Raw genomic sequence first — 19,391 nt, 5'->3', positions numbered from 1 at the left:
ATTGCAGTATCAGAATGCTCAACACTTATTGTAGGTAACAATCATATACACACGTGATCAAAATTGTTGGTACCCATTGTTTAATGACAGAAAAACCCACAATGGTCATAGAAATAACTTGAATCTGACAAAAGTAATAGCAAATAAAATATCTATGAAAATGAACAAATGAAAGTCTGACATTGCTTTTCAACCATGCTTCCACAGAATAAAAAAAAAATAAAACTCATGAAATAGGCCTGGACAGAAATGATGGTACCCTTAACCTAATATTTTGGTGCACAACCTTTTGATGCAATCATGGCAATCAAACAATTCCTTTAACGGTCAATGAGACTTTTGCACCTCTCGACAGGTATTTTGGCCCACTGCTCAAGAGCAAACTGCTCCAGTTGTCTCGTGTTTGAAGGTTGCCTTTTCCAGATGGCATGTTTCAGCTCTTTCCAAAGGTGCTCAATAGAATTTAGATCAGGGCTCATAGAAGGGATTCTAGAGAGAAATGTGCTGCCCAGTGTCAGAAAGCCTGGTCTCAGTCGCAGGTTATGAGTCTTGCAACAGGATAATGACACAAAACACACTGCTAAAAACACCCAAGAATGGCTAAGAGGAAAACATTAGACTATTCTGAAGTGGCCTTCTATGAGTACTGACCTAAATTCTATTGAGCATTTTTGGAAAGAGCTGAAACATGTGTGGCACCCCAGGGTCCTGGTCATCACAGTAGCATCACTTTCCTCATGGGGAGAGTGATGTTACGTTTGGAAGTGATGAAGGATAACTCTTATCATGTAACCACCATACACACAACATTTTCACACTCCAGGCCACAAGGGGGAGCTTTTGATCCTATTTACTAGGTGACTCCCCTATATATATTGTGGTTTGGAGGGAAAGTTAGTTCATGGCAGACAGCAGACTGGAGCAGTCTGAGGCAGGAAGAGAACAGTCTATAGAACTTGAGGGGCCGTTCAGCCAGAAAGTGCTGAAGCTCCTGGACAGAGATTATACCGACAGCAGTACATCGTTGAGTGAGTGTGAAGGAGAGTGAAGTACAGGAGAAAGACATCAGGGGACATCAGCTACGAGCAGGCTGCCTCCTCATGAAGCGCAGATCCGGTAGACGGAACATCGAGGCTGTATCTACCTCTATGAGACACAGCAGAGACCGACAGGACAGCTGAACTGCAAGTTACCTGTCCGCCTTAATACCCAGGAGACACGGTGACACATATAGTGCCCGGGGAATGCTAGAGTCCCTGTAAAAAGGCTCAAGTTACCAGTCATACGGGATATGTCCTATCCTATATGGAAGACAGAGAGAAGAACAGTGAGGACCTTATGTTAAGCCATAGTCAGTAAGGGACTACAACAACACCACACTTTGAGGAAGGTGTTGTGAATTTACCTTTTGGCTCCCTCTAGTGGCTACTAGTGATTTGACTCTGGGGATGTCATTCATCCCTTGTATGCTCACCTGGGTCGTTAGGTCAGGGGTGTTGCTATATAAGCTCCCTGGACCTTCAGTTCAATGCCTGGCAACGTTGATATCAGAGCTAATCTGTAGTGCTCTTGTCTACTGATCCTGGTTCCTGCTTGATTAAGCTAAGTCTGCTTCCTTGCTTTTTGCTATTTGTTTTGGTTTGCATTTTTGTCCAGCTTGTATATAATCTGTTTCCTGACCTTGCTGGAAGCTCTAGGGTGGCTGGTGTTCTCCCCCCGGGCCGTTAGACGGTTCGGGGGTTCTTGAATCTCCAGCGTGGATTTTGATAGGGTTTTTGTTGACCATATAAGTTATCTTACTACATTCTGCTATTAGTAAGTGGGCCTCTCTTTGCTAAAACCTAGTTCATCTCTGTGTTTGTCATTTCCTCTTACCTCACCGTTATTATTTGTGGGGGGCTACTATCCTACTTTTGGGGTCTATTCTCTGGAGGCAAGAGAGGTCTTTGTTTTCCTCTTCTAGGGGTAGTTAGTCCTCCGGCTGGCGCGAGACATCTAGCGACCAACGTAGGCATGTTCCCCGGCTACTGCTAGTGTTGGCGTTAGGAGTAAATATATGATCAACCCAGTTACCACTGCCCTATGAGCTGGATTTTTGTACGTCGCAGACTTACTTGTTTCTCTGAGACCCTCGCCATTGGGGTCATAACAGTTTGCCAGGCCAGTATTAAATGTTAAATGCATTGCAGAAGCGGGATTATAAGAAAGAAAGTTCTGAGTTTTTTTTTCTCTTTCTCATTTTTTTTTTCTTTTCCCCTTTACCTCTGAGTGGCTTGTGTTTGCAGCAGACATGAATGTCCAGACCTTGATTACAAGTGTGGACCAGCTTGCTGCTCGTGTGCAGGGCATACAAGATTATGTTATCAGAAGTCCTATGTCAGAACCTAAGATACCGATTCCTGAACCGTTTTCCGGAGACCGATTTAAATTTAGAAATTTCAGGAATAATTGTAAATTGTTTTTGTCCCTGAAACCCTGTTCATCTGGAGACTCTGCTCAGCAAGTAAAAATTGTTATTTCTTTTTTACGGGGCGACCCTCAGGATTGGGCCTTCTCGCTGGCGCCAGGAGATCCGGCATTGGCTGACATTGATGCGTTTTTTCTGGCGCTCGGTTTGCTTTATGAGGAACCCAATCTTGAGATTCAGGCAGAAAAGGCCTTGCTGGCTATGTCTCAGGGCCAGGACGAGGCTGAAGTGTATTGCCAAAAATTTCGGAAATGGTCCGTGCTGACCCAGTGGAACGAGTGTGCATTGGCTGCTAATTTTAGAAATGGCCTTTCTGAAGCCATTAAGAATGTGATGGTGGGTTTTCCCATTCCCACAGGTCTGAATGATTCTATGGCCCTGGCTATTCAAATCGACCGGCGGTTGCGGGAGCGCAAAACCGCTAATTCCCTCATGGTGTTGTCTGAACAGACACCTGATTTAATGCAATGTGATAGAATCCTGACTAGAAATGAGCGGAAAATTCATAGACGCCAGAATGGCTTGTGTTACTACTGTGGTGATTCTACACATGTTATCTCAGCATGCTCTAAACGTCTTACTAAGGTTGTTAGTCCGGTCGCCATTGGTAATTTGCAACCTAAATTTATTCTATCTGTAACTTTGATTTGCTCACTGTCATCGTATCCTGTCATGGCGTTTGTGGACTCGGGTGCTGCCCTGAGCCTTATGGATCTGTCATTTGCCAAGCGCTGCGGATTTGTTCTTGAGCCATTGGAAAATCCTATCCCTCTTAGGGGTATTGATTCTACGCCATTGGCAAAAAATAAACCGCAGTTTTGGACACAGGTTACCATGTGCATGACTCCCGAACATCGGGAGGTAATACGTTTTCTTGTTCTGCATAAAATGCATGATTTGGTTGTTTTGGGTTTGCCATGGTTACAGACCCATAATCCAGTCTTGGACTGGAAGGCTATGTCGGTGTCAAGTTGGGGCTGCCATGGAATTCATGGAGATTCCCTGCCCTTGTCTATTGCTTCTTCTACGCCTTCGGAGGTTCCGACGTATTTGTCTGATTATCAGAATGTCTTCAGCGAGTCTAAGTCCAGTGCACTGCCTCCTCATAGGGAATGTGACTGTGCAATAGATTTGATTCCTGGCAGTAAGTTTCCTAAGGGGAGACTGTTTAATCTGTCGGTACCTGAACATACCGCGATGCGTTCATATATCAAGGAGTCTCTTGAGAAGGGACATATCCGTCCTTCTTCTTCCCCTCTTGGTGCGGGATTCTTTTTTGTGGCCAAAAAGGACGGATCTTTGAGGCCTTGTATTGACTATCGGCTTTTAAATAAGATCACTGTCAAATTTCAGTATCCTTTGCCGCTGTTGTCAGATTTGTTTGCCCGGATTAAAGGTGCCAAGTGGTTCACCAAGATAGACCTTCGTGGTGCGTACAACCTTGTGCGCATTAGGCAGGGCGATGAATGGAAAACCGCATTCAATACGCCCGAAGGTCATTTTGAGTACTTGGTGATGCCATTCGGTCTTTCTAATGCACCTTCAGTTTTTCAGTCCTTCATGCATGACATTTTCCGGAAGTATCTGGATAAATTTTTGATTGTTTATCTGGATGATATTCTGGTTTTTTCTGATGATTGGGACTCGCATGTGGAGCAGGTCAGGATGGTTTTTGAGATTCTGCGTGAAAATTCTTTGTTTGTAAAAGGCTCCAAGTGTCTCTTTGGTGTACAGAAGGTTCCCTTTTTGGGGTTCATTTTTTCCCCTTCTGCTGTGGAGATGGATCCAGTCAAGGTCCGAGCTATTCATGATTGGACTCAACCCTCGTCAGTTAAGAGTCTTCAGAAGTTCTTGGGTTTTGCTAACTTCTACCGTCGTTTTATCGCAAATTTCTCTAGCGTTGTTAAACCGCTGACGGATATGACCAAGAAAGGCTCTGATGTAGCTAACTGGGCTCCTGCTGCCGTGGAGGCTTTCCAGGAGTTAAAACGCCGGTTTACTTCGGCGCCTGTTTTGTGCCAGCCTGACATCTCACTTCCCTTTCAGGTTGAGGTGGATGCTTCGGAGATTGGGGCAGGGGCCGTTTTGTCGCAGAGAGGCCCTGGTTGCTCTACTATGAGACCTTGTGCCTTTTTCTCTAGGAAGTTTTCGCCGGCAGAGCGAAATTATGATGTGGGCAATCGGGAGTTGTTGGCCATGAAGTGGGCATTTGAGGAGTGGCGTCATTGGCTCGAGGGTGCTAAGCATCGTGTGGTGGTCTTGACTGATCACAAAAATCTGATGTATCTCGAGTCTGCTAAACGCCTGAATCCTAGACAGGCCCGCTGGTCATTGTTTTTCTCCCGTTTTGACTTTGTGGTCTCGTATTTACCAGGTTCTAAGAATGTGAAGGCCGATGCTCTGTCTAGGAGCTTTGTGCCTGATGCTCCTGGAGTCGCTGAACCTGTGGGTATTCTTAAGGAAGGAGTTATCGTGTCTGCTATTTCTCCAGATCTGCGACGTGTGTTGCAGAGATTTCAGGCTGGTAGGCCTGACTCTTGTCCACCTGATAGATTGTTTTTGCCTGCTAGATGGACCAGCAGAGTCATTTCCGAGGTTCATTCCTCGGTGTTGGCAGGGCACCCGGGAATTTTTGGCACCAGAGATCTGGTGGCCAGGTCCTTTTGGTGGCCTTCCTTGTCAAGGGATGTGCGGTCATTTGTACAGTCCTGTGGTACTTGTGCTCGAGCTAAGCCTTGCTGCTCTCGTGCCAGCGGGTTGCTCTTGCCCTTGCCTGTCCCGAAGAGACCTTGGACACACATCTCTATGGATTTCATTTCTGATCTTCCGGTGTCTCAGGGCATGTCTGTCATCTGGGTGATATGTGATCGTTTCTCCAAAATGGTCCATTTGGTTCCTTTGCCTAAGCTGCCCTCCTCTTCTGATCTGGTTCCTGTGTTCTTCCAGAACGTGGTTCGTTTGCACGGCATTCCTGAGAATATTGTGTCGGACAGAGGATCCCAGTTTGTTTCCAGGTTCTGGCGATCCTTTTGTGGTAGGATGGGCATTGAGTTGTCGTTTTCATCCGCTTTCCATCCCCAGACTAACGGACAAACGGAGCGAACTAATCAGACTCTGGAGGCTTATTTGAGGTGTTTTGTCTCTTCTGATTAGGATGATTGGGTGACCTTCTTGCCGTTGGCTGAATTTGCCCTTAATAATCGGGCTAGTTCCGCCACCTTGGTTTCGCCATTTTTCTGCAACTCTGGTTTCCATCCTCGTTTTTCCTCGGGACATGTGGAGCCTTCTGACTGTCCTGGGGTGGATTCCGTGGTGGATAGGTTGCAGCGGATCTGGGGGCATGTGGTGGACAACTTGAAGTTGTCACAGGAGAAGGCTCAGCGTTTTGCCAACCGCCGCCGCGGTGTGGGTCCCCGACTTCGCGTTGGGGATTTGGTATGGCTGTCTTCTCGATTTGTTCCTATGAAGGTCTCCTCTCCTAAATTTAAGCCTCGCTTCATTGGTCCTTACAAGATATTGGAAATCATTAATCCTGTATCCTTTCGCCTGGATCTTCCGGTGTCGTTTGCCATCCACAACGTATTTCATAGGTCCTTGTTGCGGCGGTACGTTGTGCCTGTGGTTCCTTCTGCTGAGCCTCCTGCTCCGGTGTTGGTTGAGGGCGAGTTGGAGTACGTGGTGGAGAAGATCTTAGATTCTCGTCTCTCCAGGCGGAGGCTTCAGTACCTGGTCAAGTGGAAGGGCTATGGTCAGGAGGATAATTCCTGGGTTGTCGCCTCTGATGTGCATGCGGCCGATTTAGTTCGTGCCTTTCACGCCGCTCATCCTGATCGCCCTGGTGGTCTTGGTGAGGGTTCGGTGACCCCTCACTAAGGGGGGGGTACTGTTGTGAATTTACCTTTTGGCTCCCTCTAGTGGCTACTAGTGATTTGACTCTGGGGATGTCATTCATCCCTTGTATGCTCACCTGGGTCGTTAGGTCAGGGGTGTTGCTATATAAGCTCCCTGGACCTTCAGTTCAATGCCTGGCAATGTTGATATCAGAGCTAATCTGTAGTGCTCTTGTCTACTGATCCTGGTTCCTGCTTGATTAAGCTAAGTCTGCTTCCTTGCTTTTTGCTATTTGTTTTGGTTTGCATTTTTGTCCAGCTTGTATATAATCTGTTTCCTGACCTTGCTGGAAGCTCTAGGGTGGCTGGTGTTCTCCCCCCGGGCCGTTAGACGGTTCGGGGGTTCTTGAATCTCCAGCGTGGATTTTGATAGGGTTTTTGTTGACCATATAAGTTATCTTACTACATTCTGCTATTAGTAAGTGGGCCTCTCTTTGCTAAAACCTAGTTCATCTCTGTGTTTGTCATTTCCTCTTACCTCACCGTTATTATTTGTGGGGGGCTACTATCCTACTTTTGGGGTCTATTCTCTGGAGGCAAGAGAGGTCTTTGTTTTCCTCTTCTAGGGGTAGTTAGTCCTCCGGCTGGCGCGAGACATCTAGCGACCAACGTAGGCATGTTCCCCGGCTACTGCTAGTGTTGGCGTTAGGAGTAGATATATGGTCAACCCAGTTACCACTGCCCTATGAGCTGGATTTTTGTACGTCGCAGACTTACTTGTTTCTCTGAGACCCTCGCCATTGGGGTCATAACAGGAAGGCTTTTAACTCCCACCTGGTAAAGGGGGACTCTGGATTCGCTTCCAAGCTGGCTGGACCCTGCCTGCCCTGTGATCTGGTGCCCTGGACTGTGGTTGCCTGAAGCCTTCAGTAAACAAGGTAAAGAGACTGCAAACCTGTGTCCTCATTCTTCACTGCACCCATCACCATCTTCCATCTACACACCGGGAGCCCTGGGGATACACTTCACCTGTGGGAAGTTATACCATCTAGCTTCCATAACATCACCCCAGAGGACCCCTTAAAGCGGCGTCGATCTCCACTGACCGAATACCACAGGTGGTGTCACGAATAACAGACTTTATTTCCCCTTTAAAGACCTTCCCCTTATACATGGGCGCCCAGGGCCACGGACCGGGTTATCTCCCTGTGAACACCACCAGATCCGGTACTGAGTACCACCCGGCCCTGGTGGGCGACTCACATGCCATCTGGAAAAGGCAACCTTCAAACACGAGAGAACTGAAGCAGTTTGCTCTTGAGGAGTGGGCCAAAATACCTGTCGAGAGGTGCAAAAGTCTCATTGACAGGAATAATTTGATTGCAATAATTGCCTCAAAAGGTTGTGCAACAAAATATTAAGTTAAGGGTATCATCATTCCTGTCCAGGCCTATTTCATGAGTTTTATTTTTTTTATTCAGTGGAAGCATGGTTGAAAAGCAATGACTGACTTTCATTTGTTCATTTTAATAGATATTTTATTTATTATTATTTTTGTCAGATTCAAGTTATTTCTGTGACCATTGTGGGTTTTTATGTCATTAAACAAGGGGTGCCAACAATTTTGACCATGTGTAGCTAGGCTGTTGGTCACTTTATCTTGGATTAATGTGCAATTTTATTATCATGGATTTTCTGTCTTTATTTATATTTTCTTCAATAGATATTAATGAATGTACTAAAAACAACCCCTGTGCCAGAGGCACCTGTACTAACACCCTTGGCTCTTACACATGTCAGTGTATACCCGGATGGACAGGACCGCAGTGTACTATGGGTAAGATGATGATGACTGTTTTCTTTTTCATCTATCACCAGCTCCTTAGTGATGAGCGAATACACTCGGCACTATTTGTTACTCGCACGAATAGTACGGTATGAGGGCTATTCGTTACTCGGCGAATAATTAGGTATTTGCCTCAGTATATTTGAGTGACCTGCCCAGCATGTTTGGCACCTTATTTGCAGTCAATGAACATGCTGGGATGACTTGCTAATCACAGTTATGCCGGCGTCATCTTTGGTATGGCAATACTGTGATTGGCTGGCTTTCCAGTTATAGGGAATATTTAAAGGCTGCCAGCACCATCTTTCTCACATTGTAGCCGGATACAGCATAGTGAGAGCATAGTTTGAGCATAGGGAAAGTGAAATTAGTGTAGGGAGAGTAATAGGAGTTTATTCTGAGCGTTTATGGATTCCAATAAGCTCTTTTAAGACCTGAAGATCATGAAGAGATTAGATTACTTGTTTGTTAGGTGGGGATTTCAGTAGAAGCAAGAGATTTATTAGGAGGAAGGGAGGGTAGGTGAAAGGCAGGCATCTGGGTGAGTGATCTGACCATTGCAAGTACATGCTGCAGATCTTTGCTATTTTCCATTGTGTTGTATAGTAGTTAATCATTGAGTTAGGGTGAAATTGGGAGGGTTTCATCCACTACCATATTATTCAAATCAGCTATTTGTAGAGGGAAATAAATATTAGGTAGTATCAGCATATTCAAAACAATTTTTTTTTTGGAGCTACATAATTCCAGTCTAGCAGCCTATTTTTTTTTTTTCCCAAATAAATACTAGTCAGTGCCAGCACATAGCAACATCCATTCTTTAATCTAATTGCTAAATAATATTCCTCGTCTATTGCTTAAACCAAAAACATTTTTCTAGCAGGTATGTGAATGGCGCAAAACCTCTTGAGCTACAGAAACATCACTATTTCCCATTAATTTCCCTGAGTATGCTGTTTGCATGCCTCTTAAAGGCAATTTAAAATAATCCTCTCCAAAAAATATTTGTATAACAAATAGCCTTTATCTATCTAGCAATTGTGCAACTGGCACAATCTGGGTAGGCATAATCTTACTTGACAATTTAACCAAGGCAATAATCTTCATAACTCTGCATTTGGATTGTGTCAGCAAGGCAATTTAAAAAAAAAATCATAATTTCTATTACCTTAACAAACTGTGTTTCTTTATATAGCAGTTGTACGACTGGCGCAATCTGGGTAGAGATAATCTTACGTGACAATTTAGCAGGGGCAATAATCTATATTACTCCAGATTTGGAGTGTGTTAGCAAGGCGACTGTAAAAAAAAATAATTTTCTCTTGCCTTAAAAAATATCATTTCTTTATCTAGCAGTTATGCGACTGGCACAATCTGAGCAGAGATAATCTTACGTGACAATTAAGAGGGGGCAATAATCTTCATTACTCAGCATTTGTAATGTGTCAGCAAGGCGATTGAAAAAAAAAAAATCATAATTTCAAAGTTTTAAAAATAGTGTGTCTTTATCTAGCAGGTGTGCGACTGGCGCAATCTGGGTAGAGATATTCTTACATGTCAATTTAGCGGCGGCAATACTCTTCATTGCTCCGCATTTAGAGTGTGTCAGCAAGGCAATTGAAAAAAAAATTTGATTGCCTTAAAAACTGCATTTCTTTATCTAGCAGGTGTGACTAGTACAACACCTGCAGACATATGCAAACATGACTATTTACTGTACTATTTACCTGTAATTAACATCTGTCTGCTGTTGATATGTATAATCAAGCAGCAAACTCTAAATAAAAGCCACACTTGCTAGATACAGTGAAATTCTACATAACACTTTTGTAAAGAGATTTGTGAAAAATAAAGGCAGTATTTTTTGGTTTCATAAGCATAATGCATTAAAGATGAGAAAGGGAGATGTTAAGGAACGTGGATGTGGTGGTGCCCACCAAGGCCATGTGACAGAACCGAATGTGGCTGTATCTCATTCTAGGTTCCTGACAAAACAAAATGAACCCAGGCAAATGGGAGGATTTGTGGGTTGGATGGCAGACAAAGGCTCCAGTGTGTTGACAAGCAGCGCCATGAAGTCTTCCACATAGTCAAGATTCAGTAGCCAAGAGGTTAGGCCTCTGAATCCTCAACCTGGTCCTTCTTCCTCCAACCATCAAGAGTCTCAGGAGACATATGACCCTAAGGCTGGCCACTCTGAGGAACTGTTTATTTTACCTTGTAATTTTTCAGGCCACTCAACTCAACGTGTGCCATTAAAGAGGGTCATCAGGAGGTGTAGTGCAGTGATGCCCAAACATTTGAACACCCACGGCCAGGAAAAGGGCACATCGGGGAAGGTCAATTGAAGTCTGAAGAGGTGGAGGATAATCATGAAGCACAGTTGACATCAGGTCAGCCTCAAATCGCAGCTCAGAAGGAGGATCAGATTGAGGAATTGGAAGATGATGTGGTCGATGATGAGGCCACTGATCCATCCTGGCACTGTGGCACACCTAGTGAGCACAGAAGTGCAGAGAGGGATGGATCTAGAGCAAGAAAACAGGCAAGAAGAGGTAGTAGTTTGCCCAGAGTTAGAACTTGGTCAACTGTTCCACAGAGACCCTCCACTGGGCTAGATAACAGGTCAAGGGAACGTTGTTCCCCTGTATGGCAGCTTTTTTTATGAAAGTCCTTCAGATAAAGCAACAATAATTTGCAGCATCTGCCAAACCAATGCTAAGAAGAAGCAAAAACACTGCCAACCTGAGCACCACCAGCATGCAAAAGTACATGTCAACCAAGCACCCCAGTAGGTGGGCGGAATGTATGGGTACCAAATATGTGTATGAGGGGGAGACCACTGCCCTTCCCCTGTGTTAGGGGCTTCCCAATCTGCTGACCATGAAACAGGCGCTGATGCATCCAGCCCACAACCAACAATTGCACACACACAACAGTCAGCAACCACATCCATTTAATTGTCCCAGCACAACATTCAGTTGTCCCTGCCCAAGATGTTTACTACAAAGCAGAAATATCCAGCCACCCACAGGCCCAAACCCTAAACAACCACATTGCCAGATTGCTAGCCCTAGAAATGTTGCCATTTCAACTTGTGGGAATTGACTATTTTTGTGACCTCTTGGCAGTGGCAACCCCATCGTACTCGATTCCCAGCTGACACTTTTTCCAGGTGTGCAGTCCCCGCGTTATAAAAGCACGTGTTACACAATATCAGCTGTGCTCTGGCCAACGCAGTTACAGGGAATTTACACCTAACCACAGACATGTGGACAAGTTCTTGTGTACTGGGACAATACATTTCACTGATGGCGCACTGGGCTAACCTGGTGGAGTCTGAGGCAGAGTCAGAGGCTGGGACATCACACATCTTACCCACACCAAGAATAGCAAGCCCAACTTCCATCAGGTTTTCAGTCTCCTTGTATTCCACTTCCTGTCTCTCCATCTCCTCCTTCTCATCCTCAGCAGAACTAACCACCCCATCACTTTCTAGCTGGGAAATCTGCAGCACTGCTTTGGAGAAGCAGCAGCCAGCTCTGCTGAAGGTCATTTGTTTAGATGATAAAACTCACAAACCAGTTGAGCTGTTGAAAGGGATAAAAGAACAGACCGATTAGTGGCTCTCCCCACTGAGCCTCCAACCAGGTCTAGTTTTGTGCGATAATCGGCGTAACTTGGTGGTGGCTTTAAAGCTCAGAAAGATGTACACGTTCGATGCATGGCACACGTGCTGAACTTGATTGTACAGTGGATTTTAAAAACATACCCTGACTTGCCTGACCTACTTGCCAAGGTTTGCTGTGTGAGCGCAAAATTTTGAAAGTCATCTCAGGCTTTCTCCGGTCTAGTTTCGCTGTAGCAGCACTTTAATTTGTCTCATCACAGACTGATTTGTGACCTGCCCACATGCTGGAATTTGACCTTCCATATGTCGGCAAGGCTTACTGAGCTGCAGAGGGCACTCTCTGAATTCCAACTTCTCAGAGCCCATTAGAGTAACACTCAGCCCCCATACATAACGACTTCCGAGTGGGTGTGGATTGCTGATCTATGTGAGGTTCTTAAAAACCTTGATTACTAAACTAAGATGGTGAGTGCTGAGGACATGATTATGAGTGTAACCATCCCACTGCTCAGTCTTTTAAAACATTTGCTGCAGAAAATGATAGAGAAAGCTTTGAATGTCGAGCAGGTGGCTAAGAAGCAAGATTATACAGTGGCTGATACCACACAGCATCACAAAGTATTCCCACACCACATTAAGTGAGACTGAGGAACAGGAGGAGGAGGATGAAGAGGAACAGGAGTTTTTGCTCTGTGCTACAGAGAGGACTCCCAATCCCAGCTTCATGACTATGTAAGGAGGAGAACTAGACTCGGCGTGCCTTTTCTGGGACGAGTCGAGAACCATTGGTGCTGTCACCCAAGTTGCAAGGGAGAGTATAGTGCCCCAGACAGACCTTTGAGCTTGGCATCTGAGGGCGTGCAGGATATAAGAAGGGAACAGCATTCAGGAACGAGAGCTTGGTTGGCGGGAAGCTATAGTGTGCGGAGGCAGAAAGATAGCCCTCCTGCGCTGTACAGTCAGGACAGAGTAGGCTCAAGTGAGAGAGGCCTAGGGAGACTTACCAGAGACTGTAGAAAGAGACATCTCCTTAAGGCTATGTGCACACGTCAGGATTTCTGGCAGAAATTTTCCTGACAAAAACCGGACATTTCTGCCAGAAATCCGCATGCGCTTTTACAGCGATTTTACCGCGTTTGTACCGCGTTTTACTGCGTTTTTACTACGTTTTTGATGCGGGTTTTTTTTGGGGGGGGTTTTGCGTTTTTTCCCAGTGCATAGAATAGTGGGAAAAACACGAAAAAAACGCAAAACTAATGAACATGCTGCTTTTTTTTACCACGATGCGTTTTTTTCACGGAAAAAAAACGCATCATGTGCACAAAAATTGCAGAATGCATTCTAAATGATAGGCTGCATAATGCGTGCTTTTTAATGAGTTTTTATAGCGAAAAAATGCAAAAAAACCTGAATGTGTGCATATACCCTAAATCCCTGACATTGACTCCCGCAGTGTCACTGAGCGTGAGTGAGCCTTACCCATGTCCAGACCACAGGGGGGCAGTTTGAGACTCGACATCCCGGCCATGAATCGAGTGCAGCCGTGGAACATATGCTCTCCCGCCTGAATTAGCTTTGTGCTGATGCTTAAAAAGAAAGGACTGCCCTCTATCCAGCATGAACTATTGCGGAACCAGGACCCGCGAAAGGACATTCCAGGACCCCTGATGACACCGGAACCAAGAATACATCTCACACCAGGACGCCGCCGTATTCTTCAAATGTTCAGGCCGGAACGCCACTGCTATCTTCACAGAGACGGTCCCTCAACACTGCCGGACTGATAAGTTTGATACCTTTGTAATTTCTTCAACCTCTCATTACCCCTGCTATACCTACGCCCATCAGACACAGTTTTATTATCCTTATCCCCCTCATTTACCCTCTCCCTGTGTGAAGTAACGCTGTTGCATTAAACCCATCTGTTAAACCTTGCTCTGCCTCTGACTGTTACTGCATCCTGGTACCTGCTCACACTTGGCGTAGTTGGCGGAATGCAGTCTTCAGGTTCAGAGTGGCAGACCAAGCGTCTGGAGCACTCCCCAAGTCCATCCTCTCCCTAGGGGCTATGCTGATTAGCTTGCTGAAGTTTAATGGGAACAAGATTATGTTGTGGAGCTGGACTGAATGTATTAGGGGGATGATGTGGATGCACCCTATGGTGCCCGCGTTGAAGGCAGAGGTTGCCATAATGGCACTAGAGGGGAAGGCAAAAGATTCAGTGATGTTGAGACCTCCCCAACAGCATGAAACATTTGACAAAGTCCTACATATACTGGAGGAAACATATGGAGACCCCACAAATGTAAGGGAGCCGAGGTCACGCCTGTTTAGTCGCATGCAGAGGGAGTGAGAGACAGTGAACCAGTATATGAACGTGTTACAAGAGATCCGTGACCAGAAAAGGAGGGGTGGAAATAGGCCCCATTGATGTAGTACTCCGGGATCAGTTGGTGACTGGACTGAGAGACACCCTACTGAAACAGGCCCTGTGAGAACGCTTGAGAGTGAACTGAAATACGACATTTGCAGAGGTGGGAGGTGAAGCGCGGGTGCGAGAGCAGGGGGTTACAGTGCTGGTGGTGAAGGTTTCGGAGCGGAGAGGCGGCTGTGAGCTCGGTTACTGAACTAGGTTGGGCTGAAGACTTGCACAGAGAAATCTTAGCCATAAGGGAAGATTTGACAGAGACTAAGAAGAAGGTGACTTCCTTGAGTGTCCCAGGGACTAGAACTTACTCAGAGTCAAGACGGGGAGAAAGGACAACTCGACGGGAGGAACTCCCTACCTGCTTTCTATGTGGAGAGCTTGGGCATATGGCTCGGGTGTACCCGCAACAGGGATGGCTTCTACAGTACCTCCCATTAAACTGGGAGGCTCCGAGCCTGGGGGACACCTCCCGGAGCCAGAACAGCAGTGAGAAGAACCAGAAATCCCACTAATGTAGCTTCAATGTGTCCGTTAGTCTGGGCCAAAATCGATGGGCAGGAAGACATTTTTCCGAAAGAGTTCGGAAGTGTGCTGATGAACGAGGCCCCGGATGCAGTCCTGCAACAGTGGAGTCCAGACACCCCAGAGAAGGTAATTTCTGCAGTTGATACGGTCGGCACAGGCCCAAGACTCCTCCGGCAAAGGAAAAGTGCTGGAAAAGATAATCACTCAAGCTACAGGTGGACTGAAAATACCTCCTGTACAGACCATGCTGTCCTTGCCTGTCTGGGCCTGCAAAACCCTGGAAAGGGGTAGAGATACAATTGGAGCCAGCCGCTTTGGAGAATTTACCACCCGGGTTATTGATCGCACGGACGATGGCTACCATATGTGAAGGAAAGGTACCAGTGCGATGTATAAGTTTAAGGGAAGAACCATTCACTTTGTCCCCCAGGAGTTAGCCCAAGTCATTGGCATGCCAGAAGAACTAATACTTCCCCAGACCGCAAGGGAAGAAGATCCCTGGATCGTAGCTGTAAGAACTCTCTCTGCGTCAGAGCCATTCCAGCAAAAAGAAGGGCAGAAAATACTTGACCAGATGCGGGCTGAACTTACTGGACTTACACCTGGCCAGATACAGCAAATGGAAGTCTTGCTGGGAAGCTATCGGGGTGTGTTCGCTCAGCACGAGGAAGACTTCGGCTGTACTACCGCTTTCACCCATGAGATCTAAATGGAAAAAGCGGCCCCCATAAGAGATCATTATTGACAGATTCCCCCTCAGCTATATCAGGAAGTAAAGGGGATGCTCTCTCAGATGCTACAGAATAGCGTGATCTGGGAAAGCCAGAGCCCGTGGGCCACCCCAATAGTCCTTGTCAGAAAAAAAGATGGAACCCTTCGATTCTGTGCGGACTACCGTAACATAAACACCTGTACCGTACGGGATTCATATCCACTGCCTGTGTAGAAGAGTCCATCTCTGCCCATGGAAGCACAAAGTATTTTTCTATGCTGGATCTGGCAAGTGGCTACTGGCAGGTGCCAATGTCAGAGCACGACTGAGCAAAGATGGCCTTTATACTACCAATGGGGCTGTTTGAATTTAATAGGATGCCGTTCGGGCTGGCAAATGCTCCAGGAACTTTTCAACGGCTCATGGAGAAGTGTCTAGGGGACCTGAATTTTGAAGCCACACTGATCTATCTGGATGACGTAATTGTCGATGCCGGCACATTTGATGAACATCTGCAATGAATAGAGCAAGTATTGAGCCGACTTCAAGGGCATGGCTTAAAAGTGAAGCCCTTAAAATGCCACCTGTTCCATACACATATTGAATACCTAGGGCACATGGTTTCAGCTGAAGGGGTAAAACCATCCCAGGAGAAGATTACTGCGGTACGAGACTGGCCCACTCCAAAGACCTCAAAGGACATAAGAGCTTTCTTGGGACTAACCGGCTACTACCGGCAGTTCGTGAAGAACTTCATGCGCATAGTAAACCCGTTGCTGGAACTGTTGAGGGGCATTCCATCTGGAACAAAGAATCGGGAGATACAATGGGGAGAACGGCAGGAACAGACATTTCAAACTCTAAAAACTGCCCTGACAGAGGCACCAGTGCTGACCTATGCCGACTTTTAACAGCCCTTCATTCTTCACACGGACGGCAGCCTGCAATGACTAGGAGCAGTCTTGTCACAACTCCAAGTTGAAAAAGAATGGATGATTGCGAATGCGAGTCGCTCCCTTCATGACTCCGAACGAAATCCCAAAATATTTCAGCTCATTCAAGTTGGAGCTGCTGGCACTGATGTGGGCTATGACCAAAAAATTTGCAGACTATTTGGCAGGGTCCGAAATGCTGGTGTATACTGACAATAACCCATTGACCCATCTGGAGAATGCAAAGTTAGGGGCCTTAGATCAACGCTGGGTAGCAAGAATGGCCAAATTTTGATATAAAATCACTTACCGCTGAGGGGCCGAAAACACTCATGCAGATGCCTTGTCTAGAGTCCCACATGGAGAGCCTGGTCACAATCATGATGAAGAACTTGAGGATGAGAAATGTCCTGTTTTCCAGAGTTCTGTCAGGACATTGACAGAGATGCAGGATCAGGTCCCAAAAAGTGTTCTGAGACACAAAGCAGTGACGTCACCTAAGGTCTTTCAAGCGCTTGAAATACCTTAGAAGACGTCCGCAGCTTCTGATTGGTCGCGTAGCGGTCGCGTGACCGCTACGCGACCAATCACAAAGCAGTGACGTCACCTAAGGTCTTTCAAGCGCTTGAAAGACCTTAGGTGACGTCACTGCTTTGTGATTGGTCGCGTAGCGGTCACGCGACCGCTACGCGACCAATCAGAAGCTGCGGACGTCTTCTAAGGTATTTCAAGCGCTTGAAAGACCTTAGGTGACGTCACTGCTTTGTGATTGGTCGCATAGCGGTCACGCGACCGCTACGGACCAATCAGAGCGCCGTGACGTCATCTAAGGCCCTTCAAGCGCGCATTCTTAGGTACAACGGCTCCCGGTTACGGCGGTAAAGTCCAGGCTGCGTCGGAGAGGTGAGTATATCCCTATTTTTTATTTTAATTCTTTCTTTTACACATTGATATGGATCCCAGGGCCTGAAGGAGAGTTTCCTCTCCTTCAGACCCTGGGAACCATACAGGATACCGTCCGATACTTGGTGTCCCATTGACTTTTATTGGTATCGTGTATCGGTATCGGATTAGATCCGATACTTTGCCGTTATCGGCCGATACTTTCCGATACCGATACTTTCAAGTATCGGACGGTATAGCTCAACACTAGTTCTTATACTAGAGGATCCAGCTCCAGAAAGCTCTGCCCATTGTCTGGCAAGTCGTGATTTCGGGAACACTGGTGCATGAAGTTGCAAAAGAGGCCCACGAACAAGGAGCACACTTTGGTCCTGATAAAACTCTATACTGGCTGCAAAAAACAGTTTATCATCCCCTACTGAAAAGTGTGGTAGAAGGTGTGCCGGCAATGATGGATCTGCGTGCTGACAAAACCACCAGAGCAGAGAGCTCCTCTTCAGACGGTAGTGACCTCAGCCCCACTAGACGTGCTGATGATCGACTATATAATGATAGGACCAGTTTGCCAAGGATACGAACACTGCCTGGTGATGGTAGATCATTTCAATAAATTTGCAGTAGTGACCCCGACTCGAGACTAAACTGCAAGTCCGCAGCACATGCCATCTGCAAAAATTTAACTTAGGTATATGGAAGTCTGAAGAGAATACCTTCAGATCAGGGAGCCTGCTTCCTGGGGAAAGTAATGGAAGAGCTGCATTGCTTATACCAGATTGAAAAGTCGCAAACAACTCCTTACCACCCTCAGGGCAATGGGGCCTGTGAACCTTTTAACAGCACCCTCATCCAAATGTTGAGAACCTTAGAGGAGGATTGTAAGGCCCGTTGGCCGGAGTTCATACCAGAACTGGTGGGGGTGTATAACAACAGAGCCAATAACACCACGGGACACACGCTTAGTCCTTACTTTTCAGCCAATTCAGCAAAGAGACTACTAAGCTGGAACTGAGCCCAGAGGAGGATTTCCTGTGGACAGGGGTGTTCAATTTAATGCGAGAATATCAGTATCGACTACAGACCCTGCATCGCCTGGTACAGACCCGGTTTCAAGAATTGGACCATGCTGCAGCAGCTCCACTGCGAGGGACAGCTCTGCAGGCCAGAGATCGGGTGCTAGTGAGATACAAGCATCTGCAAAACAAGCTTGGTTACTGGTGGGAAGAAACACCACACCGGGTCGTGCGTTGAGCCCGCCCTGGAGGCTCAGTCTATGAAATCAGACCCAAAGAAGAAGAAAGTGCCCCTTCCCTTGTGGTTCATCGAAACATGCTCCGGCTGTGTGTATCTCATGATTTCATTGTAAAAGAAGAAGAAGAGGCTCCTTCTGCTGAGACCCCACCTGTGACTCAAGTTGATGAAAAAGAATGTGAAGAACAGGTGACAGTGGAAGAGAAAGAAGAGCAGACACCTGAGACATCTGAGACTCCGATAATTCCCGGAATGTCTGTTCAACCTGTGTTGGGTGTGTTCCCAGCTCTGTCATGTTGGTACAACCAAATTCATCCACCTCTCAAAACCTTCAGGACAGAGACTCCCAGTTTACGTCGTTCTGAACGTTCAACCGCAGGAAGACCCCCTATCCATTTTGACCAAGAACATTTCATCTGGAGACAAATTGTACACGGAATAGGAGAATGTAAACGACTGCTACAAGACATTTCGCCAGTGGAATAGCGAGCACAAAGGAAGGGGGAATGTAAGGAGGAGAGCCAGCTTTGGTGTGCCATTTTTCGGGATGAGTCCAGAACCATTAGTGCTGTCACCCAAGTTGCAGGGGGGAGAGTTTAATGCCCCGGACAGACCTTTGAACTTGAGATCTGGGGGCGTGGAGGATATAAGAAGTTAACAGCGCATGGGAATGAGAGCTACAGTAAGTTGGCGGGAAGCTGTAGTGTGCAGAGGCAGAGTGAAAGCCCTCCCACGCTGTACAGTCAGGGCAGAGTAGGCTCAAGTGAGAGAGGCCTATGGAGATTTACCGGAGACTGTAGAAAGAGACGTCTCCTAAGATCCCTGACATCGACTCCCGCAGTGTCACTGAAAGTGAGTGAGCCCTCCAC

The 19,391-nt window shown here is 46.5% G+C and overlaps 1 protein-coding gene across 1 annotated transcript in view; it reads left to right on the top strand.

The window, feature by feature from the left end:
* The window catches only part of LOC143803976 (uncharacterized), a 296,624-nt gene that overhangs the window by 227,556 nt on the left and 49,677 nt on the right, over positions 1-19,391 (top strand). The window contains exon 6 of the mRNA XM_077281727.1: positions 8,021-8,134. Within this exon, the coding sequence (XP_077137842.1) occupies positions 8,021-8,134 (114 nt within the window). The remainder of the gene's footprint in view (positions 1-8,020; positions 8,135-19,391) is intronic.

Source organism: Ranitomeya variabilis, chromosome 2, assembly GCF_051348905.1.
Source record: "Ranitomeya variabilis isolate aRanVar5 chromosome 2, aRanVar5.hap1, whole genome shotgun sequence".
Lineage (NCBI taxonomy): Eukaryota > Metazoa > Chordata > Amphibia > Anura > Dendrobatidae > Ranitomeya > Ranitomeya variabilis.
The sequence above is the reverse complement of the archived record's forward strand: the minus strand, read 5'-3'. Positions and strand labels throughout refer to the sequence as shown.